Source organism: Canis aureus, chromosome 5, assembly GCF_053574225.1.
Source record: "Canis aureus isolate CA01 chromosome 5, VMU_Caureus_v.1.0, whole genome shotgun sequence".
In the NCBI taxonomy this organism is placed as follows: Eukaryota; Metazoa; Chordata; class Mammalia; order Carnivora; family Canidae; genus Canis; species Canis aureus.
In genome coordinates, this window is record NC_135615.1 from 61,731,639 (window position 1) to 61,758,542 (window position 26,904).

A 26,904-nucleotide genomic window follows, 5' to 3' on the forward strand; every position below is an offset into this window, starting at 1 on the left:
AAAAGTCTGTCGACAGAAGATAAGTTAAGAAATAGAATTATGTAAGACTGCTGGGCAGAGCAGGGCAGCAGTAGAAAAGAGAGAGAAAGAGGGAGGGAGAAGGCAGGAGAAGAAGAAGGAGGAGAAAGAGGGGAATGATTCTCCATCTATTATTTGGGACAGACTAAAAGATGCTGCTGTAACAAAAGAGCCAAAATCTCAATGGCTTGAATCAACAAAGGTTTATTTCTTGCTCACGGTCTGGATCCATCGAGGGTCAGCAGGGCTCTCTGCTCCACATTGTCCTCAGTCTGGGACCCAGGCTGATGGAGCCTCCACCATCTGGAACATTATTATGGGAGGGAAAGAGAGAGAGTGGTAAATCATGCAGTGGCTGTTAAAGAACCCCACCTGGAAGTGACACATACCACTTCTCTGTACATTTCACTGGCAAAGGAAGTCTTAGGCCATGCCCCACCCAGAATGACTGGAGAAGTACAATCCCACCACACACCCAGGAGAAAAATGGGAAGTCTGTGATCAATCGTCATATCTACCTCTCAGAGTTTGCAGGATTCTGGATCTGGAAAGGATCTATACTTGTTGGGACTCTTTGGGTTGCACTGAAGAAGAAACTACTTAGAAGGGAATTTATTAACTCCCAAACCCCAAATCCAGCAGCAGATCTGTCAGTCTTCAGGCAAAGCTGAATCCAAGGATTCAAGGTCTCTAAGGGCTGCTCTCTTGCCATCTCTCAGCTCTGTTCCCTTCCATGTGGACTTCCTTCTCAGGTTCCCTAGTACCAGAGTGGAAGTCCAATGGGAAAAGACTGACTCCACCCCTCCCCCATTTTAATAAAAATCCTGAGCCTCAAAGTCATTGGACCAAATTAGGTCACATGTCCATTGCTGAACCAATTATTGTATCCAGGGCAAATGGAATGCTAGTCAGGCTTACATCCTAAGTCTAGAGTCGAATTAACTTCACAAAAATCTCATGGACCAAGGAAAGGGTAAGGGTGGATCTCCAGGGAATTTTAGGATGCTGGACCAGAATGGGTGTCCAAAAATATACACAAAGAAAACAATGCCCAACCACTACAGGATGCAGAGGGGCTCCCACTCAATGATTTTCCAAGTCTTGTTTTGTAGATATGCTTTAGGGATTGCCAGTGAAGGCTAGGATGGGGTTCCTGCACTCCTTAATCTCCTTTTCAATTAAAGTAGTTCTACTATGTTCCACAGAAAAATCTTTTTGGAACCAAAAAGGGAGGTCCTCTGCTTTCAAAAAAAGAAAGAAAGAAAACATGCAAGCAGGGGGATTAAACACTACTGCTCTTTGATTCCTCCTCCTCATTTTACAAGAAATTGAAATTCAGAAAGATTAGTAGATTTCTCCTCATATCTCAGCCAGAATTGGTCGTATGGACACCTAGCTGCAAGGGATGCTGGGAAAGTAAGCATCTGGCAAAGGGGAATGAAATGATCACGAATGACCTAGACATAAATGGCATATCCCTTAAGGCTGGGCACATTGCCACCCCCAGCAATGTTGAAGTTCCTTCAGGAAAAAAGGAAGGAAATGGCTTTCACGGAGCTGTTGGCTATGGTGGTATGAGTCTGATCTCACTGAGAATTCCTTCAGGCTATGGCTGGCCCTTATGCCTCTGTTTATTCCTCCATTGGTCTCTAAAATTTGCCTGCAATGATCTCCTTTACCCCTCCCCAAGGTCCTATGAGACAATGAATCATACACTGACTTTTAAAGTGTCACCCAAGGGTGGCCTGGCTGGCTCAGTCAGTAGAGTACATGGCTCTTGATCTTGGGGTCATAGTTCCAGCCCCACATCTGGGACAGAGTTTTTTTTTAAGATTTTATTTATTTATTCATGAGAGACACAGAGAGAGAGGCAGAGACACAGGCAGAGGGAGAAGCGGGCTTCCTGCGGGGAGCCTAATGTGGGACTCAATCCCAGGACCCCAGGATCATGCCCTGAGCCGAAGGCAGATGCTCAACCACTGAGCCACCCAGGCGTCCCAGAGTTTATTTTTAAAAAATTAAAAAAAAAAAAGCCTGTGAATTGCATACCCAAGATCATGCAACTAGTAAATTTTGCTCATCCCTTACTATATGCCTTTAGCACAGAGATAGACAGAAGACTGAGGGAGGAGGGAGCTTTGAGCACAGTCCTTTTACCACATAGAGATTGACTCTACAGGGTGGGGGACAGAGTGAGAATGTTGGGCATGCCAGGCAGAGGGAACAGCGTGTGTGAAGGCCTGGAGGCCAAACAATACAGAACAATAGAAAACAGTTTTACATATTTAGAGCATAAATTCTGAAGGAGCATCATCTTATGGAGTTTGGGCCTTGCATGAGGCCAATAGAGAGCCATTAAATACTTCAGGTGGGGATTTATGTCATTACATGTGCAGGCTATCTTCAGTGGGGAAAATCAACTAACTGCAGGAGCAGGACAAGAGCTGGGAGGCCATCAAGGTGGCAGGAGGTGACAGTGATCAGTGGCCTGGATCACAGTGATGGTGGCAGGAATTAAGGGAAGTGTAGCCTCAAGAGAAAAATCAGAGGTGTGGAATCCACCAAATCTGAGTCCAGATTTGGTAACTGGAGGTGACAATTGGGAGAAGTTGGGAAAAGCTGAGACTGACTCATAGGTTTCTTTTTACTTTTTTTTTTTTTTTTTTAAGATTCATTCATTTATTTGAGAGACAGAGAGAGAGCAGAGGGAGGAGCAGAGGGAGAGAATCTTCCAACAGACGTCCTGGTGGGTGCAGAGCACAACGTGAGGCTCAATCCCACGATCCATGAGATCACGACCTAAGCTGAAACCAAGAGTCGGATGCTCAATCGACTGGGCCCCCCTGGTGCCCCCTGACTCATGAGTGTCTAGATGGTGATGCCCTTTACTGAGGTGGGGCCGGTGGGAGCGAAAGACGGAGGACAGAAACCCAGGCAGCCTGGCTCTGGAGCCTACACTCTTAGTCACAACGTGCTTAGGACTCAGGACTGGGCTTGGGGCATTAAGGGAACCCTGATCAACGTGAGAAACCTCCCTCACTGGATGTGGGTACACTGGACTTCCCAAGCCTTCATGCAGCCAGCTCTGGACCCTGTGTCCGAGCCACCCCAGGCCTTTGCTCCTCCATTCCATCCAAGATAGACACCTGTGTCCTCGGCTTTGCCCCAGGACAGACAACCAGGGTGCCTGATACACATCCTGATAGAACTCTAGTATGCGCTTTACTATTTCCTCAACCTGCGTTCCCAGAAAATCACTTGGATGTTCTCACCTCAATAACCCTGAAGCTAAGCCTCTACACCTGACACAGTATTGATAGCAAGGAGACAAACATAAATTATTTAAGCACTTGATAAACTCATCTTAAAAAAAGTGTTGAAGAATCAATGCCCCCAAAGAGCTAAGTCAAATAAATAGTTTCAAAAAAAAAAAAAAAAAAGAGGAAGGACTGCCCTGCCAGATTTTGAGACTGTGCTGCAAAGCCATAATAGGACAAACGGTATAGTACTGACTTAAGACAAATAGACCGGGAGAGCTTAAAACCACATCTCCCTGTTTATAGAAACATACGTGCAAAGACAAAATGTCAGTTCAAAGGTCATGGAAGTGTGTGCTTTCTGGAATCATCTTGTTTCTGTCCTAATGTACAGGCACTGAGTATGTTATAGGCGGTGCTAAAATGAATGGCTTCCTAAAGCACTCCATGCACAGGCTCACACTTATTCCAACCAGACTTCTAGGACTCAGATAGTGTCATCACTACTTTACTATGGGGAACTCAGGTTCTGATAGGTTAAGATGCTTGCCCAGGTCACACAGCTAGTATGTGGCAGAGGTGGGATGCAGACTCAGCTTACTCTGACCCCAGAGCCAATGCTCTCTGCTGTCTCTTCCTCAGCAGCAGCCCCACACAGAGAGAAAGCAGTGTAGGCTGGAGCCCTTGAGAAAGCCTAGAAGCTCCCAGAAGCCCTTGAACTCAATCTCCAACCTCTGAAGCATGAGTGGCTTTAGGCAGGTGACTGGCATGGATTGTTCTGAGCCTAAGAATCCAGCCTGGAAAAAAGGCTTGGAGTGAGTGTTTAGCCAGTGAGACCACACAGCACAGGATACCCATGAGGGATCTTGGGAGACAGGACCACATAAGAGAGAGGGGTCAGACTCATGAAGAGCCTCGACTGACAGAGAGGAATTGGAACTTTGAATCTTTTTGAAGTGCAGCTTTGATTTTGTCACTCTCCTGCTCTACAACCTTCTATAGCTCCCCTGGCTACTGTCTCCTAGTTAATAAGGGGAGAGTATGTAGATGCAAAGATGTGGGGGAAAGCCTGGAGACAGACCTATTAGACATCACAGTCCAAGAGGAAGAGGACAAGGTGTGCAGGGGAGGTGAGAAAGGAAGAACATGTGGTTTGGGGCAGGATTCTGTGAAAAGCCCCCACCCTTCTACCCCCACCAGCATCCTACTACTCTCACAAAATTAAGGGTCACTGCTTCCCTGAAGCATCAGATAACATTGCAAGGTTAGCAACAAGCAGGGACCTTATTATACTCACAGAAATGAGCCATGAAGAGCCAGAGAAATAGCTACTGCCTAAAGCAGCAAAGAATAGCCAACAACTCCCTCCTGTGCTCCTCTAGGCACAGAAAATAAGGGTCAGACATTCCCAGGGGTTCATATCTGGCACCAACTCAGGCAAGTAAATCTTTCAGGGCCTTGGTTTCTTCATCTGTAAAGAGTGCCCACCCTATAGGTTTGATGAGGTTCTACTGAGATCATGTACATAAAACCTTCCATATAATAACGGGCATATCCTAGGAGCTCAATAAGGTAGCTACTACTGTTGATAACCAAATAATTGTTTAAGCAACACACTAACCCTTGAACCATGTGATCAGCAGCTTTCGACAAAAGAATAGGTGTTAGAATTTTCAAATATCACATATTTTACAGCCCCCACCCTCACCCACTGTGAGGTGGAGGCAGGTGGGCTTTAGGACCAAAAAAATGTCAGAAGACAAATTCCACTCGATTCAATTCCAGAAGTTATAAATTGTCATTCTTCCCGCTATGGAGATTGCTAACTATAAATGGGTGGAGAGATAGATGGGCAGATAGTAAATCGTGAAAGCTGAACATGTGTTCTCTCTTTGACGTACTGATTGCAGAAAGAAAGAAAGAGAAAGAAAAAGAAGAAAGAAAGAAAGAAAGAAAGAAAGAAAGAAAGAAAGAAAGAAAGAAAGAAAGAAAGAGGAAGAAAAACCAGTTCCTCTTCCACAGGCCCCTTCTTGTGTGACAGAAGCCCACAGTGTCACCTCTAGGAGTTTCTCATTATTCAGCAGTTTTTGGAATGAGTGATTGATGTAATTAAAGTTATTGGTAAAGAAAGACTCAGTCACCAAGGAATAGATGAGTCAGCAGAAAGTTTAAGTAATGAAATAATGTTCCAAGGAGTGATTCTTAAAATAAGCTCCCCCCCTCCACCACCACCACTTAACTCTAGACATCTTAACCATTGCCGGTCAGCAAAAAGAACTGAAGTAGTTAAGACGTGGGGAAAACACCACGCGATTATAGAAATTCTCGGGTGAAGTCATTTCAACAAAAAGAAACCGTTGTATGGAGTCGTATTAGGAAAAGCATACATTTCTAGAGCATCAACCATGTGCTTTGGTGAGCTTTGCTCACGTTAGATCATTGAATCCTCACCTCTGTGGTGGATACCATAGGTATCCCTGCTTTTTGGATGAGGACACTGAATTTCAGAGACGTTAAGGAAATCTCCCAGGGCTGCACAGCGGGCAGTTGGCTCAGATGGGAACGGAAGCCAGGCAGGTGGGCGCTGGGGCTCACCTACCTGTTCAATCACCACAGCTCCTGGGCCTCTCTGTTTGGATTTCTCAGCCATTTAATCTGGTTCACTAATATACTCTGGAGAACAGAGTGCTGGCGGGATTTGAACTCATGTCAGGCTGACCCCAGAGCAGTTTCAAATTTCACATTTCTTTTTTTTTTTTAAGATTTTATTTATTTATTTATGAGAGACACAGAGAGAGGCAGAGACATAGACAGAGGGAGAAGCAGCCAGTAGGGACCCCAATGTGGAACTCGATCCCAGGACCCCAGGATCACACCTGAGCTGAAGGCAGATGCTCAACCACGGAGCCACCTAGGCATACCCAAAATTCATATTTCTGCAGGAGAATACAAACCAGTGCATTGACTTAGGATCCATTCACTTGTTTTCATTTCTGCTACCATGTATTGGGCCCTGGACCCTGTGTTGGTTTCACAAAGGTGACTGGGGCAGGGAGACCATCAGGAGGATATAGGACAGTCCATATGACAGATGACAAAGGCCCAGACCAGAGCAGCGGAGAGGAGGCAGTTGAATGAGATCCCATAGGAGGATCTATGGGACCTGGGAAGTAAGGGCATATGGAGGAAAGAGGGGAGGCCCCACCAGGTGAGCAAGCTGTGCAGGAGGTCCTCACCTGGGAAGAGAAGAGGAGGAAGGGGCAAGATGTGATGAGGAGTATTGACTCCCAGTGACATTACATCCAGGGCCCAACAGTCCCCCACTTATTAACCATAAACAAGATTACTATGTGTCACTGTGGGTGGCTTCAGAAAAAGGAGAGTGGGATGGGCACTTGCCACTTGTGAGCAGCTGGATAAAGAGGACATGCGGGGCAGCTAGGGGCAGGGAGCTCTCAAACTGGGGAGGTGGCATCTAGCTCCTCAAGCCCTTCACCTCCCCCCATACAACTTTGTTCAGAGTTGGAGGCCCAAGCCCCTTCTCCTTTTCCTAAAGAATGAAAAGGTCCAGAGTCTTTTGTGGTGTGAAATGGTATATTGGTCTTGGCCATTTCTCCCCCAAGAATGGCCCACAAACAAGAAAGGGGCTGAGGCCTTGCAGATCCAAGGGGACAGAAAGAACAGCAGCTCAACAAGTTTGCAAAGATCCTCCTAGTTTGGTCCTGCCTTCTCCAAAACAGGTGTGGACATGGGCATGACAGTACAAGGGATTTATTAAGAAAGGAGCATGGGTGGGCAGCCCAGGTGGCTCAGCGGTTTAGTGCTGCCTTCAGCCCAGAGTGTGATCCTGGAGACCTGGGATCGAGTCCCGTGTCGGGCTCCCTGCATGGAGCCTGCTTCTCCCTCTGCCTGTGTCTCTGCCTCTCTGTCTCTCTCTCCTCTCTGTGTATTCTCATGAATAAATAAAAATATTTTTTTTAAAAAAAGAAAGGATCATGGGGGGGCACCTGGGGGGCTCAGGGGTTAAGCACCTGCCTTTGGTGTGATCCTGGGGTCCTGGGATCAAGTCCCACATCGGGATTCCCACAGAAAGCCTGCTTCTCCCTCTGCCTATGTCTCTGCCTCTCTCTGTGTCTTTTTTTTTTTAAGTTTGTTTCTCTTTTGTTTTTCTCTGTGTCTCTCAATAAATAAATAAAATTGAAAGAGAGAGAGAGAGAAAGAAAAGAAAGAAAAGAAAAGAAAGAAAGAAAGAAAGAAAGAAAAGAAAAGAAAAGAAAAGAAAAGAAAAGAAAAGAAAAGAAAAGAAAAAGAAGCATAGGGGAACCAAGGTGGGGATGGGGAGGCAGCCATCCCCAGCTCTGTCACCAAACAGCTTTGTCATCTTGAGCACCTTGAACAAGTCAGGGATCATCGTTCCCATATCTGTAAAACGAACAGTTCCTATTTTCCAAAATGTGGTAAGCACATCTCTGGGGCCACAGGACATGGTGCTAGGTAGGGCGAAGAGATGCTCACGTGGCCCGCATGCCTTTGAAGACAGCCTGCAAAGCAGGTAGGGAGCCCAATGCCGGAATGGGGAATGGGATTGGGGAGACTTCTGGGAGCAACCAGAGACCCCCAGAGATGTGCTCACCTTCCAAGCCCAGGCCACCAAGAACCTCACTTCATGAATTTGCTTTTTATCATTGTCTTGTTTTGATGGAAAGTGATTGTCGCTTTTCAGTTACAGCAACGGTATAAATATTCCTTTCAAAATGATGGTGACAAAACTCCAAAACTCGAAGGATGTTATTATGTTAATAGTAGTTGCAAAAAAAAAAAAAAAATAGTAGTTGCAATGAGGCTGGGACAGGGGTTTGGAGGATGGATGCCCAGAAGGTTTTGAAGAGCACTTAGCAAAGCAAGGGCTCATTCCTTACAGACTCAGGTCCCATGGAGCCTTCTCAGACATTGCTTCTACATGGTCCAGGACCTGTCAGGTGTTTGCCAGATTCAAAGGGGGAAATTAAAAAGGAAAAAGAAAGTAAGGATGGAAAAAAAAATGTCTGGAGAGAAAAACAACCCCACCAACCAAAATAAACCAGGCCAGTGATTTTTCTACCGCACTCTTCATGAGAGCAGAGAGGTGGTGTTTATTCTAAATGAGTCCTTTGCTCCAAGCTGCCACTAATCCACGCTTTTCTGTGATCCAGGAAAGCTGGTCCTCAACAGCCAATGAAGATCTTTGCACGTATGAGTATTTGGAAAAAGAGCCACCTATTACCACAGGGTTTGGATTTAGATGCTGGATACAAATAGAGGGCAAACAAAACTAACAAACAAATAAAAAAAAGAAAAAGGAAAAAAAAAAACCATTGTGGTTTGGATCTAAAAAAAAAAAGTCTCAGAAATGACAACTGTGTGGTAAGTCTGATGTCAAACCGAGTTAGCTGGGGAAGGTGTCTGGGATGCTCTGGAACGGTGAGGGTATTTGGAATCTAGGGCTAACAGATGTCTCACTCTGCTTAAAAGATGTCAAGATGCTGTTCCTAAGGGCCTGTGGGTTCCCTTGGGGACAAAGCCACTGATAGTTTTACAGAAAAAAAAATGCCCAAGCTGACGACCATATATTCAACACAAGGAGTCAAGAAAAGAATTGAAGGAGAAAAAACAAAAAAACAAAACCAGTCAAGCTGAGACATAAGGAAAGGAAGGAAGGAATTAAAAAATAAATACATGAAAGATTCACGATTCAGGGCCTTGCCCCCTACTCAAATCTTTGGTAGGAGTTGCTCTGTGAACCTCTGGGTAAAAAGAACATTGATTTTTGTTCTCATTATGTAGGATAATGGTGGGCAGGCAGACAGTCACTTCCAAAAGGAGGAGCAAGCAAATCTCCTCAGATAGCAATGACTTCTGGAAGAAAACCCTCCCTGGCAGGGACATCAGGCTCAGTCCCTAGTTGCTGCTGAGTGTCTGGGAGAGATGGCATATTCCTAGCCTTCCCCTCATCTGTACCTTGCACACGGAGTCCTGAGGAGGCAGCCGTCCTCCAGCAGCATTGGAGGAGGGCTAAGATGTTTCCCGGCCCAGCCTAAAAATATCTCCCTTGACAGCCTGTCACAGTGTCTGAGATTCCACCATTATAAATTCATTCCTCTCTGTTAAGGCGTTTTGTTTCCAGTTCTCTGTTAAAATACAGATATCCCCGAGAATTTAGCTTGGGTGAGGCACAGACGAGACACAGCCCAGGAGTTAGCGGGCCTAGATTCTCACTCAGTTCTGCCTGTAAGCTCACTGTGAGCTTGGGTGAGTCATTTTCTTTCTGGACTTCAGTTTCTCCACTGATGAAAGAAAGAAAGAAAGAAAGAAAGAAAGAAAGAAAGAAAGAAAGAAAGAAGGAAGGAAGGAAGGAAGGAAGGAAGGAAGGAAGGAAGGAAGGAAGGAAGGAAAGGAAGGAAAGGAAGGAAAGGAAGGAAAGGAAGGAAGGAAGGAAAGGAAGGAAGGGAGGAAGGGAGGAAGGGAGGGAGGAAGGAAGGAAAAGGGCAAATGTTGTGGGCAGGGAGCTCTGAGATGTCTGATTCCCGGAAGGAGCATGACATGTTCGCTTTAGGGTTTGCCCTGGACTCTGTGCTCTTTGTCACTGGAGACCCAGCATGCCCATTTGGGAGGTTCTTTTGAGCTGAAGGGTTTGGAGGTCAGGTCAGACAGTGTCTTATTTTCTAATAATAATAATAAGAATAATAATAATTTTTTAAAATACCTGTTCCTCTCTTATATTTGACATCTCAACAAATGGCATCTCCCAAGCCCCTTAGTGCTCAGGTCGAAACCCTTGGAGGCATCTAGAACTACCCCCTGCACCTCACCCCCCTCCCCACATTCAATCTATCAGCAAAGCCTGTTGACTCTACTTTCAAAATGCAGCCTAAATCTGATCACTGGGAGCAACCACCACTTCTCCGGCTACAACTGTGGTCCAAGACAGTGTTCTCTCTCCCTGGATTCTCCATCAGCCCCCTAACTGGGCCCTGCTTCTATCTTGTCCACCCAGAGTCTCAGCTCCTCATGTCTAAGAATGCCTTGAAGACATAAATTAGATCCCATCACTCCCCCCAGACCATCCCTCTCTTCCTTTCTCTCTCTCATCATTAAACCCAAAGATCCCACTAGTAACAATAAAGCCCCATATAACCTGGCTTTGCCTTGGCCTCATCATCTCCAACAAAGGTCCCCTTACAGTTGCTCGAATCTCTTCCTACCTCAGGATCTTTGCACTTGCTATTCCTTCTGCCCAGAAATCGTCCCCTCCAATATCTTCATGGCCTACTCCCCAACTTCTTTCAGGTGTCTACTCCAGGGCCACCTCTTAAGGAATGCTTTCCAGACTGCCCTGGCTAAAATGGCTAAAAGAGCACACCCCCTTCCATGTCCTTATCCTACTAAATTTTTCAGCCAATACCCATCACCCAGACATTATGAGAAGACATCATCACATTCATTTGTTCACTTTACATCTCCTCCTCCACAGTGTAAGCTCCAGAAGGGCAACCTTTGTTTTGTTCACCTTTGTAAAATCATACCTGGAATGGTGCACCTGGGATATCTTAGGTGCTCAGTTAGTAGATATGAGAGGAAGGGAACAGAACAGGTTAAGCAGAACTGCACTAACCTGGAGGCTAAATCTAAGGATTCCGTTGGAGGGATCAATGCCAAGGTCCTTCCTGCACTATTCCAGCAGGGTAGGATGTCCTGGGGAGTCAAAGGTAGAGTGGAGTGTCAGAAGAGGGAGGTGGGGCAGCATGGAGGATACAGGGTAGGCAGGGGAGGTAAAGCATCTCAGCTGAATTTATAAGTTTATGGGCTGCAAGTTCTTGATTGAGACCAGAGGAAGCTAAACAGCCATTGTGGACAAGTTCCAAAAGACAGGATCCTGCAGACAAAGGGTAGGTTGTCAGTGAACCACCAGGAGGACCAGCCTGAAATTGGTTCTACACCAAAGCAGGTTTTCTCAGGTCTGATCAGGTCACTCCTCTGTCTAACTGCCTTCTCAGGCTCCCAGTGTCCCCCATCAAGCCCCAGGGAGTGTAGCGAGGCCAGAGAAGGTGGGAGGAGGGAGAGTGCTAAGGAACATCAGCCATTATGTGGCAGGATCTCCCCAAAGCCTCAGTCTCCTGCCCTTCCCTCTTATCCCCAGGCCTTGGCTAGTGTCTCTCATGAAGTAAAGTCATAAGAGAGCATCACCCTAGTAACTATATTGAAGGACAAGTGGGTGCCTGCCACTCAATAGAATCCTCACAAAACCAGGGGAGGTACAGGCTTCATTTTACAGACGAGGCCACTGAGGTTCAGAGAGGTTATTCTGATGGTCCAAGACATACAACCTAGTAAGTTGCAGAGGTTAGGACTTAGCCACCAAAGCCCAAGCACCCAACCCCGTGAGCCATAACGTCCCTGAGCTGCAGCCCACGTCTCCATCCCGACACTGCCTGGGGTTCCCGGGTCACAGCAGTCCCAGTAATTGAGAGGCTGAGGCTGGAGAGGCTGGAGAGGCTGGAGAGGCTGCCTCCCGCTTTGGGCCTGCAGCCACAGGAGCCTGGCCTCCCCCCAGGCCTGAGCAGCCCGCCCGCAGGGGGCGATGATGGCTCGGCGGGAGTCGCCCTGAACGCGGGGTTGGCCAGCAGAAAGCAGCGAAGGGCAAGGAAAGCGCCCAGGGCCAGGGCCAGGTGCTAGGGAACCCCTTGCAGCGCTGAGCAACCCCACGTGGGGGGGCTGCACCCCAGCTGTGTTGAGCGCCGCCGCCAGGCCGCTGGTGCGGTCGGGAGCTCTCCAGCCCTTGTTTGATGAGCAGCGGCCAATAAATTCATTAATCATCATTTTATGCCTCATCAAACCCCCTCCAAGCCCCTCCATGGGAGTTACACAAATTAGCCCCTGAAAAGACAGTAATTTCAGTATAGCGAGGTAAGTGCTTTCTGATGGGCTCCGCGCACAGAGCTCTCCTGACAAGCCAATCCATCAGCGCGTTGGGGTTGGGGCGCGGCCGGCCTCCCCTGCTCCAGCCCTCCCGGCCCTGGCCAGCCTAGCCTCCGCGGGCTACCTGGAGAGGGCCTCCGACTAGGGCACCCCGGCCGCGGCTCCTTTACAGCCGCACCGCAGGCTGGGTGTCCAGCCTCCTGTCCTCACGCACCCCCACCTCCTCCCCAGCCCTTCCCAACAGAAGAGAAATCTGGCGGTGGGGGAAATCCCAGGCCCCATTTAGGGAACAAACCGGGAGGGCGATGGAGGACTAGCGCTCAAGTTCTGAACTCCAGCCCCGGGGAGGGGAGAGCCAAGCAGCCCTTTCTCCTCCTAATGTCTAGATGTCCGGGTTCTGGGACCCCTTGAAATTACTGAAGAGCTGTATGTATTGTGTGCGCCCTTTATGGGGCGGGGGTGGCAATCCATGGCATCCTGACGATTGGGAAAGAAATCCCAATCTTTCCAAAAGAGAGCCATCTGGGAACAGAGAAGGGGGTCCTTCTGTCTAAAGGGCGGCTCCACGGGACCCTGGTGGCGGAGGTGGGGGTGGGGCGTGCCTAGCCTTTTCTGTGGCCCCTGCGTCTTTCTCTCTGAGACCGTCACCTGGGGTGAAAGACGACGCCTGGGGAAGAGAGTAAGAAAGGATTTTCTGTCGAATGGGCCGGGCCAGTTGGACTCCAGCCTGGAGAGCTGAGCATGACAGGAGAAAGGAAAGAGCCGGAGAAAATTGTGGTGAGGAGTAGGATATTTGCAAACACGAAGCCCGCCCGGCGCCTTCTCACTTTCTGGTCCTGGTGCCCAGAATGTCCCACGGGCACCCTACTCGGCGGGCAGGGGCCATGCAAACGGGGTCGAGCCTACCGGCCAGCGCACCGTGACCGGCCAGAGCCCCAGCGCCCAGCGACGCGCAGCTCCTTCATTAGCTTCCCCTCCGCGGCGCTGCATGCCTCGGAAAATAAGTTAGCAAACGGGGAGCCGTTTATCTCTTTTATCTTGGGGCCTGATCCAATTAAATAAGTGCACATTTACATTTGCATCCATCAGGCGGGAGCGCTGAGAGCCCGGGGTTTGCTCCGAGCAAATAAAAGCAGATTTCACTGGGAAAAGTGGCGTCTGGGCGCGCCGGGCTCGTCCGGGCGCCGGAAACGAGCGCAGCCAGGAGGGCCGCTTTAGGGACTCAGAACTGGGGCCTACGGCCAACAGGAGGCTAGAGACCCGCAAGGCCGGGAGAGGCAGGCCTGGGCAGGGGCTGCAGCCAGAGCTGCATCCCCGCCCCAGAGGCGATCCTCCGTTAGGCCACAACCTGGGCCCCGCCTTGTGCCCTGGACCCAAGTCACATTTAAACGAAAACGAAAAGGAGACTAACTCTGGCCAGGTCACCGAGGGAGACCCCTGAGGTGGGTCTAGGGACAGTCCTGCCGTTTTGGCCAGTTTGGAAGGAGGGCAGGTGGCAAGGTCTCAGTCAGGCCCGATTTTCCTATTCGATGGCCCGAGTGGAAAGAGATTCCAAGAACCAGGCCGAGGACGCGCCTCCGCTTTTCCCCCCAGTATCTCTGCAAGACGGGAAGACCAGTTGATACCAGCGGTTAGCGCTTCTGGAGGGGTGAAAGGGGACGCCCAGTTGTGCACCTCTTGCTTTGCAGCGCCCACCTCATTAAGACGCTTTCGAAATAGGAGGGTTTTAAGAATGCGCAGGTAGTTTTGTTTTCCCTTTTCCTGTGTCTGTACAACCCAGAGACAAAAGACGGAAACGGTTTTGGGGGGTGCGGTCTCGTGGTAGACCCCAGGCACCCGAAACCGCAGGTGAACCAAAACTGCGCGGGTTCCGGGACCCTGGCGTGGCGAGGCCCGCAGAAGCGGAAGCGCGCACCTGAAGCGGAGCGGAGCACCGGCCCCACCCGCACACTTGCTCCAGCCGCAGCCGTAGGCATATTTCTCAATTGCCTGCTGCCTGGTTTCCGAGCCCGTGGCCAAACCGTGGCGGGAATCGGTAGGGTTAAAACTATTCTAGTCGCGGGCCCCGCTTTCCAAATCGTCAGTGCTGTCTGGGTCGTGGGACCCGAGACGCAGCGGGTGCGGCTGGCGGGACAGCTTCGGGGGTGCAGAACTAAGATCCCGCTGAGGGGTGGGGGGCAAGGCCAGGTCTTGCCTAAACTCCTCCTCTCTTCCAACCGCGTGGCGCCCGGGGACCAGTAGGCGGCGCCCTTCCTAAACAGCATCCGCGTCCCGCTCCCTCTTGGGAGCGCAATCACATTCCTTTCACTTTGGGCGCTTTGCAAAGCGCTATTGCTTGTCTCTGCCCGAGGTGGCGGCTGGTCGTGGGGGACAGGTGGGCCGGGAGGCACGATCGGCTCTAAAACTGCACGTGCGGACCCTCCCCCGCAACCCTCCAGGCTCCCAGAGCTGCGCACCTCTAGCAAAAGGAGAGGCCCCGAAGGGTTTGTAAACCAGGCCGCGATGCAGGCCCCGCACCCAGGCCAGGGAACCACACTGCGGGCCCCAGCACCCCGAGCCAAGGAGCGGGAGGTGCCGCAGGAATGTCCCCTTTCTGTAGCTCCTCCTCGGTGCCCGCTGAGGCGCCCTCGGGGATTGACTAGGGTTGTTGGCTCTTCACCCCCAAATCCCATGAACTGATTCGGCCCCGCAAAGAGAGGGAAGGGAAGGGAAGGGAACGGACCCAGCAGGTTCTGGTTCGGCGCTGCCTCAGGGGGATGACCCTATAGACCCCACGCAGTGACCCCGCTGCCCCTGCTGCCTGGGATTCAGCCAGCCCTCCTGGTCCCTAACTGCCCAGCTAAGCGCTCCTCCGGGGGCCGGAACCAGCACAGCCCAGCGCAGGTGGCAAACGCCCGCGCAACCCCGGCACCCAGGTGTCAGGCACTGCCTCGCGCAGCTTCCGCGCCCCAGTCCAAGCCTGCGAACCAGCCCCGACCCCACTGCACGCCACAAGTTTGCCCCCAGCGCCTCTCAGACGCTGCGCCTTCCAGACGCCCCGAGACGCGGCCGGGCGGGGCTCCAGGAGGCACTCGGGGTCGTAAAGACGCGAAACTACTTCTAGGATTAAGCGCGGGAGACATCTCCGAACTATCCAAACCCCGAACTGCCCGGCAGGCTCCCCCTAACTGGGAAGTCTCTAGACACCAGAAAAACCACTGGCCACGAAACCCAGCTCTGCAAGGGGCAAACCCCACACTTAATGGGAGGTTTGCATGCAAGATGAAGCACGTAAAGAAGCCCGTAGACACTGCAGAGGCCAAGGGCAGGAGGGATGCGGGCCAGGGGCAGCGACTCGGGCTCCAGCCTTCGCGCCCCAGCCGGTCTCGCTCTTCTGGCGGGGGAGGCTCCTCGCGCCGCCCCTCGTTGGGGAGAAACGCCGGGGGCCCCCGGGTGCGGGGTCCCGTTCCCAGGCAGCCCCGTGGGCATTCGGCTCCCGGCCCCGAGCCTCGGCGCTCCGCCTGGGGAGGCCCGCGCCGCGCTATTTGCATATTCCCGGGAACACAGGGAGGCCTGCAATTTTCTTTTTAAAATCATTAGGCAGGGTTTAGGGCCAGCGCTTCCAAAACCCCGCAGAGTTGATGTCGTCCTTAAACCCTCTCTTAAGAGAAGGGGACTGGCCTATTCTTCTGACTTTTTTAGAAGAGAAGGTGACTCCTGGGGCTGCATATTCAACTGGGGGTGGGGGCGAGGGGGTGGAAAGCTGATTGTGAACGAGGCAGTCGGCGGGGTGGGTGGAGGGGGCCGGGGCGCGGGGGTAGGGGGGTTGGTGGGTGGAGGGCAAGTCATCTCTGGAATTCAATTGTTAAAAAAAAAAATCATTTATAATTAAAGGGACAAAATAAAATACGATCGTCTCATGCATATTTAATCATTCGCACTTCCAGCTTTGAAACCATTTTTCCCTGCGTGAATTTTCTCACTCATTTAAACTCTTAAGTCGACTGTTGTTCGCAAAAACATCTGGACAATGCAGTTTTCAAACTTGTTTAAATTCGAACAAGCTAATGGAACCCCGTCGCAGGTTACAAAAAAAAAAGAAAAAAAGAAAAAAAGCAAAAGTTAAACCTCCGGTGAAAGTTTGGGGTGTGTTTAAAAAACAAGTAGGGTTGAAGTAATCTTGAATAGAAATGCAAATATGTGCATTCCGATTTAGCCTAATTAAACTAGTGTTATGTGCAAACACATTCTCTCTACACTCGGGCTTTGGGTTTAATAGAGCAAATTAATTCCCCTCGATGGAGTATGTTTTTGCTGTAAACCCTCCCCTCCCCCGACCACCGAAAATTTCCCACGAAGTAAAACACGTCCGCGGGTCCATCTCTCCGGCGCAAAATGGAGACGCGAACCCCGACAGTACAGGCGGGCCTCGGGCACCGGGCGGTGTCTCTTCCTCTTTTGGGGTTGAGACTCATCCTGATTTTTCATTTTGAAATGAACCATGCGGGATCTAAACGGGGCGGGGGCGGGGGCGGGGGCGGGGGCGGGGGGGAACCTCAGAAATACTTTAGCTACTTGGACTCTCGACTCCGAGAGGGGAAAAGTGCTAACGCGACGACAAGCCAGATCGAGTTCACAACAGCCTCATTATCTAAGGCCAATGTCCTCGAACTTTTTAAAAGCCACTTGTCCAAAAAAGGGGCCGATGCGTGGAGCGGGGGCTGGGGGCGCCCCGCGGGCGGCTGGGGGCTCCCCTCACCGCCCCCAAGCGACTGTGGCGCGCCCTCCCCCACTTCCGCCCACTCTCTCCAATCTCCGACTCTGCAAAGTGTAGGCTTGTAATTCAGGACAAGTGTGACACCTACCTGTGAAAGGGGGGAACCGTCCCCTAGCCGGTCCCGCGGCCCCAGCCTCGCTGCGGCGCGGGGATCTGCGGGGCCGCCTACCACCCGCACTGTCGCGGCTGGAACATCTACTAATTTAATCAAATCCAGCGAAGAGATCAATGCCCAATTTTGAAGGGGTAGGGAAAAGAGTGACTTGGGAAAGCCTCCTCCTTGGCATCCCCTAACGCTCCCCGCCCGCATTAGCCCACAGCACCTTTGAAATAGTAATAAGGGCTAAATCCGGCATAAAATCGAACTCATTAGCAAAGTTCACCAGCTGATTGCTTTGCATAAAACACGACACTGATTGGAAGTAATTAGGTTAAGCGATGGAGCTCGGGTGGTGCGCGTCTCGAGCAGGCTTTGCCATCTCTTCTCCCTTCTGGGCACACACTTGGGTCTCTCTCCTCCTTCCTCCAGGGTCCAATCTCCCCCAAGCAGCCCCCCACCAGTGATCCAAATCTGCATTCCCGGCAGGGCTGGGGTCCCCGGGGCTTGCCGCCTAATTATGGTTTCCCCTTGGCACACTGAGGTTGCTCTGCGGAACCTTTCATTCCCCACTTCGAGAAAAAAAAAAAAAAAAAAAAAAAGTTGCAGTTTCCACCTTTTGTCCAAGGCGATGGACAGTTTATTGAGGCTTCTAAAAAGTAATGAGTGGCTCTGATTATGTTAAAATCTCTTTTAATTAAATATTTTGCATTTTACAAAGGCGGCTGCAGTTTCCTTTACTTTTTAAATCTAAGAGTATAACCTGTTTCCTTTCTGTAATAATACTTTAGCTCATACCCAGCAAAAAATCAATAGGTGTAAAAAAATTAAATTAAACTTGTATTTTTAAACTATGAAACAGTTTGGGGGAACACAAATGTATATATTTATATTACAAAAAAAAACATTAAATGCCTGTACAGGTGTCTTAATTTCATAATTTACTTCAAAGATATTGAATTATCAATTTAAATACAAAAATGCTACATTAAATATACAGAATAAGATTTAATACAAATCCTTTTTTAATTTTTTTTTTCTTTTCGGTTGGTTAAGACATTTTTGCGTGGGGAGGGGAGATGTTTACATGTGTATGTCATCCATCTCCGTGAACTATAAACTTTTTAATAGGAGGGGTAGTTTTGTTTCTCTCTCTTGTTGATGGAAAAATAACTGCCAAGGCCATGTTTTTTTTTTTTTTTTTTTTTTTAATAAATTAGGAAAGTCCGGGACCGACGCAGCCCGCGTTAAATGTCGGACATACCTTTCTTCAATTCATAGGGAGAGTCTTTGCACAGGTCTAGTTGAGACTGGCTCCGCAACATTTTCGGGTCTTTAGCCAAAGCGTCCGCTCGGTTCAACACGGTCTGGTTTAATCCATTGAAATGCGAGCCCGGACCGGTTGTGGGGCCCGGCCCTGGCCCTGGGTGGCCGTGAAGGTGTCCAAAGGAGCCATAGTTCGTGTAGCCGGGATAGAAGGGCGCCGTGTAGTAGAGAGGCCGGGACAGCACCGTCCCGCCTGGAAAGGGACACTGCGCCGAGGGCGAGCGCGCTGGCGCCGGGGCCGGCGATGCGCGGCTGCCTCCCAGGGCCTGCCCCGCCACCGGCCCGGGGCACGGTGGGCAGGGAGAGCCTTCGCTCCCGCCGCCCCCGTCCTTGACCTTGTCCGAGGATGTGGCGATCTCTGCCAGAGACCACAGTTTGGGCTTGGCGAGCACCGCCTGTGGCGGCGGCGGTGGCGGAGAGTGTATGACCGAGGGCCCGCCGGGACCGGGGGGCAGCTCGCCCGCGGCTGGGTGCGGGCCCGGAGCCGGCGCGCCCGAGGGGTAGTGAGGGGCCGGGTCCTCGGCCAGCCGCGCTGCCGCCGGCCCGGCCGGGGAGGGCCCGCCGGCGCGGGGGGGCCCGGGCAGCGCGTCCAGACGGCCCTCGGATGGCGGCTCCTTAAAATCCGAGTCGCTGAGGCTGCCCTCCGTCTCCTTGCCGGCGGGGGTGGGCGGCCCCTGCAGCCGTTCGCAGCCCGCAGCCGCCTTCTGCTCCGCTCCTCCTGCGGGCGAAACCCCAGGCCGTCAGGGGCGCGGGGGCTGCGCGCGGCGGGGCCCGGGTCCCCGCCCGCAGAGGCGGAGAAGAGCCTCGCCCCCAACCTCCGGGACCCCGCTTTCCCTTCTAGCTCCCGCTCCAACACACCCTCTCCCGGGCCCACCAACCTGCTTCGGGGCCCTCGGAGTCGCCCTTGCCCTCGGGCTTCTGGGGCTCGTCCTCGTCGTTCTTCTCCAGATCGATGTTCTCCTCCTCCTCCTCGTCCTCGCTGCGGTTCCGCGGCGTCCACGTCATCTTGTTCTCCTTCTTGAGGCGCCGGCGCGCGTTGGCGAACCAGGTGGACACCTGGGTGAGGGTCATCTTGGTGATGATGGCCAGCATGATCTTCTCGCCCTTGGTGGGGTAGGGGTTCTTGCGGTGCTCGTTCAGCCAGGCCTTGAGCGTGGCGGTGGCGTCTCGCGTGGCGTTCTTTCGGTACGCGGGGTCCCCGTAGGGATAGGAGCCCAGGGGCGCCGCGTATGGGTGGTACCCCAGGGAGCCGGCCATGCCCGGTGTATGGTCGTAGGGCGAGCCCTGCAAGGAACAGGCAGAGAGAAGGTGAGCGTGGGCCGTGGTCCCCAGAACCACCCAGACGACCAGGGGCACACTTGCCCTGCGCCCAGGGGTCCGCGAGCCGCGAGGCCCAAACGCCGGCTTCCCCAGGGGTAGGGCTGGCGGGCTCAGACCCGGGGCAACTCCTCCTCCTCCTCCTCCTCCTCCTCCTCCTCCTCCGCAGGCAGCGGGGGCGCCAACTCCTGACTCCGGTCCTTCCGGGGCGCCTGACGCCGTCCCGGCCTCGGCGACACCCTGCAGGGCCAGTCCGCCCCCCAAGCGCGGATCCGGCCACCGCGGCCAGGCCCTCCGCCCAGACAGAGGCCTGGGCAGCGGCAGCGACTCGGCACTTCGCGCCCTGATGGCTGCGCGGCAGGCGCCGAGGAGGGAAGGCGAGAGGAGTCAGGGCATTCTTCGCCTCTCAGAGAAAGGCAAAGGAAAAGCTAAGCCTTGCGCGGGCACTCCCACCCCTCCAAAAATGTTACCCCAAACCGAAGCCACAGCGCTTTTCCAGAAAGTGCACCCGGCCGAAAAATCCCGGATGCACCGCAGCTCGGCCGACTTTTCAGAAATTTAATACCTCCAAATCGGATTGCGAAGATAGGATTACGGATTTGCAACATTTTGGAGGACTAATTAAAGGCGAGGCCAAACACATTTACATAGACTTAGCACGCTTCTGCTCGGATTTCTGGTCCATTTCTTTGGAACTACTTTCCCAAAATGGCAAAACCCGAAATAAAATAAAATACAATACAATAAAATACAATGAGATTTGCAGGGCGGCCCGGGGCTCCGGTTCGAACCGAACGCTGCTCTTCAATTGCAGCGACCTCTCCCCCAAAAGCCCTGTCAGCTCAGCGCCCCAAGCAGGACGCGCGGCTCCGCTCTCCGAGCAACTCCAGAGCCCGAGGCCCGGGCGAAGCCGAGCGAGACGGTCGCCCAAGTTTGCAGGGGCCGCGAAGCTCGGCGGGGGCGGTCCGCGGTGGCGCCGCGGCCCGTGTCCTCCGCGGCCCCCGCCCGCCCGCCCGCCCGCCCGGCGCGGCCCCAGCTGCCCTCGCCCGCCGCGGCTCCCAGCTCACTCACCACGTACGACGAGAAGGCGGCGGCGGCGGCTGCCGCGGGGTCGGCCCCGTACTGGAGGTGCGAGTTGTAGCCCGGCGAGGGCGCCGTGAAGGCGGTGGAGCCGGCGTAGGGCGAGAACGCGGAGCCCGACGACGAGCGGCCGAGCTCATCCGTGCGGGGCCCCGAGATGACGCTGGTGCTGTACGCCGGGCACGAGTAGAGCGCCAGCGAGGCGGACGGCTGGTACAAGTAGCCCTGCGGGTAGGACATGGCCACACACGGGCATGGGGCGCGCCGCGCCGCGGCCGCCAACGAGCCGGGCGGCGCCCTGCGAGGGCGAGCGCGCGGGCACCTGGCCTCCGGCTGCCCCCGGCTGCCGCTTGTCGGGCCCCGGCTCCCGGGCTCGGGCCCGCGGCGCCTCCTCGCTGGCTTCCCGCGCGCCTCCGGCGGCGACTGCCGAGCCCGCTCCTCCGCGCGCCTCGCTCGCCCCGGTTGGGTTTGCCCCCCCTCCCCTGCTGCTTTCTCTTTTTCCCCCTCGCTCTTTGCACTGGGGGGCTCTGCTTTTGGCTTCGCAAAGGTCCTGCCAAGATGCTAAGTTGGAAATTGAGGATTCTGACGCCTTGTGCGCGCCCGAAGCTCCTCCTTCCCGGGGTGTAGTTGGTGGGAGGACTGGCAGGAACCTCTGGGCGGCCGCAGCCAACCCGGCCGCCAGGCGCGCCTCGCCCTCTCCCTCTTCCTCCCCGGCTCCCTCTCCCGCTCGCTGGCGCTCCCCTCGCCCCTCCCTCGCGCCCGCCTCTCCTCCGCGGCCCTCCTCTCCACCCTCCTTTTTTTCTCCCCCCTCCTCTCCCGGGTCTCTCTCCCTCTCTTCTCTCTTTCTCAGACTCTCGAGCGCCGGCCCCAGGATGACAATCACATCCCAGGCGCGCCGATCTTTTCCAACTTTCCTTCCCAGCTAAGTCGGGGTGGAGCGGCGGATCCGACGCAAGGCGGGCCCTGGTGGCGGGTCCGGTCGCTCCGAGGCACAAAGGCGACGAGGCGGCTGACTGGGCGCCCGCGAGCGCTCCGCTCTGTGCCGGCCGCAGGAAACCGCGCAATTGGCGGACGTCTTGCTCCGCGAGAGGCTGGGCTCCCAGGCGGACCGCCGCCTACCTGCCCCCGGCTTCTCCCCCCCCAGCCGGGGAGCCGGGGAGCCAGTTGGAGACCCGGAATGGAGGTCCCTGGGAGAGACGGAGGGGTGCCTTCGTCCAGGGCGCAGGGGGGCCGAGATGAGCGGCCCTCTCCGCCAGCAGCAGCAGGTGGGCGAGACACAGGCCCTGGACATCTGCACGTCTCCGGCCTCCCTTCCACCAGCTCCCCGCCAAACGGCGAGGGCGGGGCGGGGCCCGGGACGGCGGGGTAGCCTTTCTCTGGAGGAGAGGTAACGGGTGGGAGCTGACCTACGGAGAAGCAGCTGTCCCGGAGCGGGCCTCCGGACCCTCCCGCCCCCGCCAGGACGCACCGCCTCTTTCTCGGGGCTTTCCATCCTCGGCTCGCCCTGCCAGGCCGGGGGTGGGGGTGGGGGTGGGGGTGGGGGTGGAGGGTGAGGGTCCCCTTCCCCTTAGCGCGCACTCTAACACCCGCCCCCGCTGCATTGCAAACACCCGGCATTGCCCAACCCAACCACTGTTTGTTCAGCGAGGCGCTGGCAAGGCAAACACACACAACTGAGTCACAGGCAGAGCCCTTGCCCACGACGGCCACACGGATAGAATACAAAACAGCCCCCCTGCCTGGCTCTCCAGCCCGCGCCGCCCGAAGCCAGACGCGCTCGAACTCCGGGACAGACAGGGGCGCTGGTGAACCTAAACAGGGGGCTGCTGGCACGGGGCGGGGCACTCCCCTGAAGCTCGGGCGCAGGGACTTGGTGAACTTGTATAAGCCTGGGCCACACGCAAGCCGAAGCACAAGCACGCGGTTCCCCACGATGCCTGTCGCCGGCAAGATACGCTTTATTTCCAGAGCTCCAGTCCCCGCACAGCAACCGGGTCGGTCAACTCGGAGGCGTTGGGCGGCGGGACTTCACGCACGCGCGCTAACTCCTCCCCCGCGTCCGCTTCCTCCCGGCCCCGCCCCTCCAGCCCACATTGGACAGTGCTTCGGTCGGCCCCGCCCAGTGCCTCCCTGCCTCCGTCTCTGATTGGACGCTGGCCTCCGTTGGCCCTGCCCCTCAGCGACGGCAGCCCGCGGACCTCCCAAGTCCCGGCGCCGAGGGGGTGGGGCCGGGCGGGGCGGCGGCGCGCTATTGTCATGGAGACGAGAAGCCGGCGGCCGCGGAGGCGGGCGCAACCCGGCCCAGGTGGCTGCCAGCCCGCGGAGACGGCGGCGAGGCGCAGCGGCGGGGACTGCCGGTCGGCGCGGGAGGGAGCGCGGAGCTGGGCAGTGCTGGCCACGCGGGCAGCAGGGTTCGGTGGAGGCCGGGTGGTCGCGGGGGGCGACCCCGCCCCGCTGCCTCCGCTCCCGCCTCCCGCGGCCCTGGCGCTGCTCAGCGCCCGCCCCCGGCTCCGCCCGCCGCCGCCGCCGCCGCCGCCGCCGCCGCCGCCGCGGCCCCTCGCGCTAACGGTCGGTAGCGGCCCGCGCGCGCCGCCCGCCGGGGGCTCGCGCCAGCCACGAGGGAGCGTCCGCAGCCCGCGCGCCCGCGCCGGACAGTAGGTGAGTCCCGCGCCCGCCGGTGCCGCCGCGGCCGGCCGGGCCTCCTGCCCTCGAGCCGCGCCCGCGGCCCCCCGTGCCCCGGACGGACGCGGCGGCGCCCCGCGCGGCGGCGGGCGGGCCTCTCGCGAGGTCGCGGGCCCCGGGCCGGCGCGCGTGGGCGTGTCCCCGCCACCCACGCGCGGCCGAGGCCGCGGAGCCGCGGAGGAGGGGAGTCGCGGACACCGACGTCCTCCTTCCAGCAGCGGCCGCCCCGGGCCGCCCCCGCCCCGCCCCGCCCCCGCCCTCCCCTCGGTCCTCCTCCTGCCGTGGTTTCGGTGTCGGGGGCTGGAGAGAATCCTGAAAGATGCTGAAGCATTTCGAATTTATGGTTCTGTTGCTGTGGTTGTCACCTCCGCTCTACGTCAAATTTAAGACTCATTTCTTAAGGATGTCTCTATTTTCTGCTTTATTTGCACATTGATGGCTCCGCTGCTCGGCTGGCCGCGGCCGCCCCGCGTCTCCGACTTGTGCTAATACGTGAAATGGAAGAACTGGTGGGATCTAGATAGCATCTGGCGGGGGTCCTCCGTGTCCGTGGGGAAGCCTTTTTCCTTTTCTGGTGGTAAACACGAGGTTTTTCCCTTTTTGATCCTGGCCGTGGGTACGGTTGAGGTCCGCTCTCCCCTCCCTGCCTTCTCCTTTATCGTCAGCTTTCCCGCTTGGGTCCCTGCTCCCCGGCGAAGCTGCGGTCCGGCTGGCCTCGTGCTGGAGCTTCGCCCCCGCGGAGGGGGAGCCCTCGCCCCCTCCTCCCACGTTCCCCAGATGACTCCTCTTTTGGCGTGGGGGGGGGGAGGGGGGAGGCGGGGGGATTATTCTTGCATTTGTGTCTTTCTGAACATTTTTAACTTCCACTGAGGGTAGGCGTGCCCTGTTTGTTTTTAACGTGGCGCTTTAAAAAATTGGGATCTTAAGACTTCCTAAAAAAGGTTCATTGGTTTGTCGCGTCCGCACGGATGCGGTTACGCGTAACTCTTAACATGCAAAGCTTCCAAGTAAGATCCACAATTGCATGGCTAAGACATGGCCGCAGAGCTTGCTCCTCGAGTTTTGGCTGTGCAGTTGTCATCGTTTAAATCAAGTGCAAAAGAGGTTATTCCTGTTTATTTAGCGTAATAACTGTTTACAGTTAAAACTTTAAAGACCCATAAAAGTGGGTCTGCTGTATTTTAAAGATCTCATCATTCTTGTAGGAGAGACACAACACGGGCACTAGGAAAGGCAACAGATTGCTCCTGTCATATCGCTTTGCTGTTTCGGAGTGTACTTAAAGGATTATGATTGATAAGGCTGTCTTGCCAGAGAATGTTGACACAGGTGTGCATCGTTATCTTAATTAAGATCCTGAGAAAATGTTGTCTATAAAATGGTGACATAAGAAGGGCGGCATATTTTTGTACAGTTTTGCTTTTGGAGAATTTAATTGCACTTGAAACCTGTCTTTGAGCTTCCAGATTTTGTGAGCACTTTGGCAACAGAAGTTTTAGAGAGAAATGGTAGTTTAATGTTAAGTGCTCTGGCATGTAGTAATACTACTTGTGGCTTTTGGGCCATGCCTTTGTCAGCTTTCTTTGTGCTCTTTGTGGAGTCATGGTTACTAACTTAGGGGGAAAAAAAGCATAAATGAGACAGTCTGTTATTAAGCAAACATTTATTAGCGTTGAGAATAAATCTGTAGAGGAAGGCTCGCTTAATGCGCAGAAACAGGAATATAATAAGAAGGCAAATATAGGAGAAATTTATGCTACTTTATATTTTGGGAAACTGTCTCCTAGAATGTTTTAATGATCTAAAGTAGTTTCTCTTTTCACATCATCAAGTACTTAGCTTAGTTCTTTATGGAATGCCTTGTTTTTATTAACAGAAAGAGAAGAAAACTGTTTTATTTCTTCCAAAATACTGTCTATAAATTCAAATTATGGGCAAGTGGGCATAAGTGCATTTAGCCTCTTATTAGTTTAAGGATCTGAATCATAACCTGGGTGACCACTAAAATAATATTACTGTCCTTTACTTCAGATTTCTGAATGCAAAACAATAGCGAGACGGATGCTGCTGATTATATTACCCTTGGCTCACCCAGCACCTAATACCCTTTAACATAAGTATTGCATTAAGATTTTCCCCTCTCTTTGTAGCTCATGATTTCCTGGAAGCTGGCTGTCCATCACTGTGTATATAAGATGTGTGAGTGTTTTTCTTTAATATTAAAACTCATTGTAGAAAGAGGAAATGAAAGTGGAGGAGGCCATAGGCATATGATCGGAGAAGCCAGGTGTAGAGTCACAGCTCATTCGTGACTCCAAGGATAATTAGCTGGCTAGAATTACATGGTAAACTAAAATCAAAGAAAGACTTATTTAGATTTGTTTGCTGAAACTAAAACAAGAGCATTAATTTCGAGATAATTACTTTACTTATCCCCCATGCCCCCCATCAAAATTTTTGTTCTGGCAGCTAAGATCAGCATCCCTATGCTGTTTATCCATGTGTTATTTTCAAATTTTATATGCAGTGTTAAAAGAAATGACATAAGAATGTGAACTAATTACCTATTGTCTGTTTTAATGAATAACACTAAATAATTGTTAATATATTTTTACATTACAGAAAGCTTAGGAAAAAATTAAACATTCTTCAGTTGATAATGTGCAAGTAAATGAAGTCATGTAGTCATAAGCGAGTTAAATGTGTTCTTTAAAATAGAATATCAAGAGAGTATCATATTTGGAATACTGTTTTAGCTCTGAGGTAGCACAGCCTTTTTTGTGTAGTAATAGCTCAATATGTATATAAGTGTATTTCTCTTCAATTTCTACATTTTATTGGCTCTTTTAATTTTAACATCTTTTTGGTATATTGTTAGCTGTTTTATAGAGAATAATTCTGCTTGAAAGATGCAGTTGATGCAACTCTAAGAAGATGTAAAATCCTGGACTTGTTTTTCTCTTGTGCAGTAATGACTATGGTTTGTTGTCACAGCACTACTCTGAAGTATGATACTTATAACTTATTTCTGCATAAATTCACGGTGTCTTCATAGCTAGAGTATACCTAAGCACCAATTTAGCTTGGCAAATTAACTTAGATGCTTCAAAATTGAAAACTAGTATATTCTAATGTAGTTCAAGTTTAAATCTTTATTAGTAAGGATGCACTTAACATTTGTTCAGGAGAAGAAAATACAATTTTCTCCTGCAGTTGTCATTTATGTAATTCATTTTTCTAGCCTTTTCTCAGGCTAATGATATTCCACACCTTGATACAGCCTTTATTTGTTTATTTGGAGTAATATGGAGTGATACCTTGGAGAAAATTAGATTAGATATTCCTATCTAATATCCCCAAAGTATTTAACTAGTCTTCTGTGTTTCTTTAAGCAGAATCATTTTCATTTTTGCGTG

The 26,904-nt window shown here is 52.8% G+C and overlaps 2 protein-coding genes across 17 annotated transcripts in view; one reads left to right on the forward strand and one right to left on the reverse strand.

Moving 5' to 3' along the window:
* Nucleotides 1-206: 206 nt before the first annotated feature.
* IRX5 (iroquois homeobox 5) lies at nt 207-21,545 on the reverse strand. 3 transcript variants are annotated; one of them, XR_013380190.1, is made up of 5 exons: nt 20,798-21,545; nt 19,288-19,693; nt 18,348-19,127; nt 10,927-11,006; nt 207-321 (listed from the first exon to the last, which is right to left on the reverse strand). XR_013380190.1 is itself a non-coding variant. In XM_077898391.1 (4 exons), exons 1-4 carry the CDS (start codon nt 21,044-21,046, stop codon nt 257-259), a joined length of 1,500 nt encoding a protein of 499 aa, XP_077754517.1. In that variant the 5' UTR covers nt 21,047-21,545; the 3' UTR covers nt 207-256. The 3 variants fall into 3 exon arrangements, 2 of the variants coding, with proteins under 2 accessions (XP_077754517.1, XP_077754518.1); XM_077898391.1 differs by lacking the exon at nt 10,927-11,006; XM_077898392.1 differs by lacking the exons at nt 207-321; nt 10,927-11,006 and having other exon boundaries at nt 17,693-19,127; nt 20,798-21,544.
* Nucleotides 21,546-21,622: 77 nt separating this feature from the next.
* Nucleotides 21,623-26,904, forward strand: part of LOC144314361 (uncharacterized) — a 60,704-nt gene continuing 55,422 nt past the window's right edge. For 5 of the 14 annotated variants that reach the window (XR_013380193.1, XR_013380194.1, XR_013380195.1 and 2 more), the window contains exon 1: nt 22,365-23,464. Coding sequence is in view for 3 of the 14 variants with exons in the window: in XM_077898393.1 (XP_077754519.1) it covers nt 22,042-22,071 (30 nt within the window). In the remaining 11 variants the exon portion in view is untranslated. Of the gene's footprint in view, nt 22,072-22,364; nt 23,465-23,765; nt 24,066-24,093; nt 24,818-25,638; nt 25,688-26,366; nt 26,495-26,904 lie in introns of those variants that run through there. The other 9 variants (XR_013380198.1, XM_077898393.1, XR_013380202.1 and 6 more) reach the window with 8 other exon arrangements.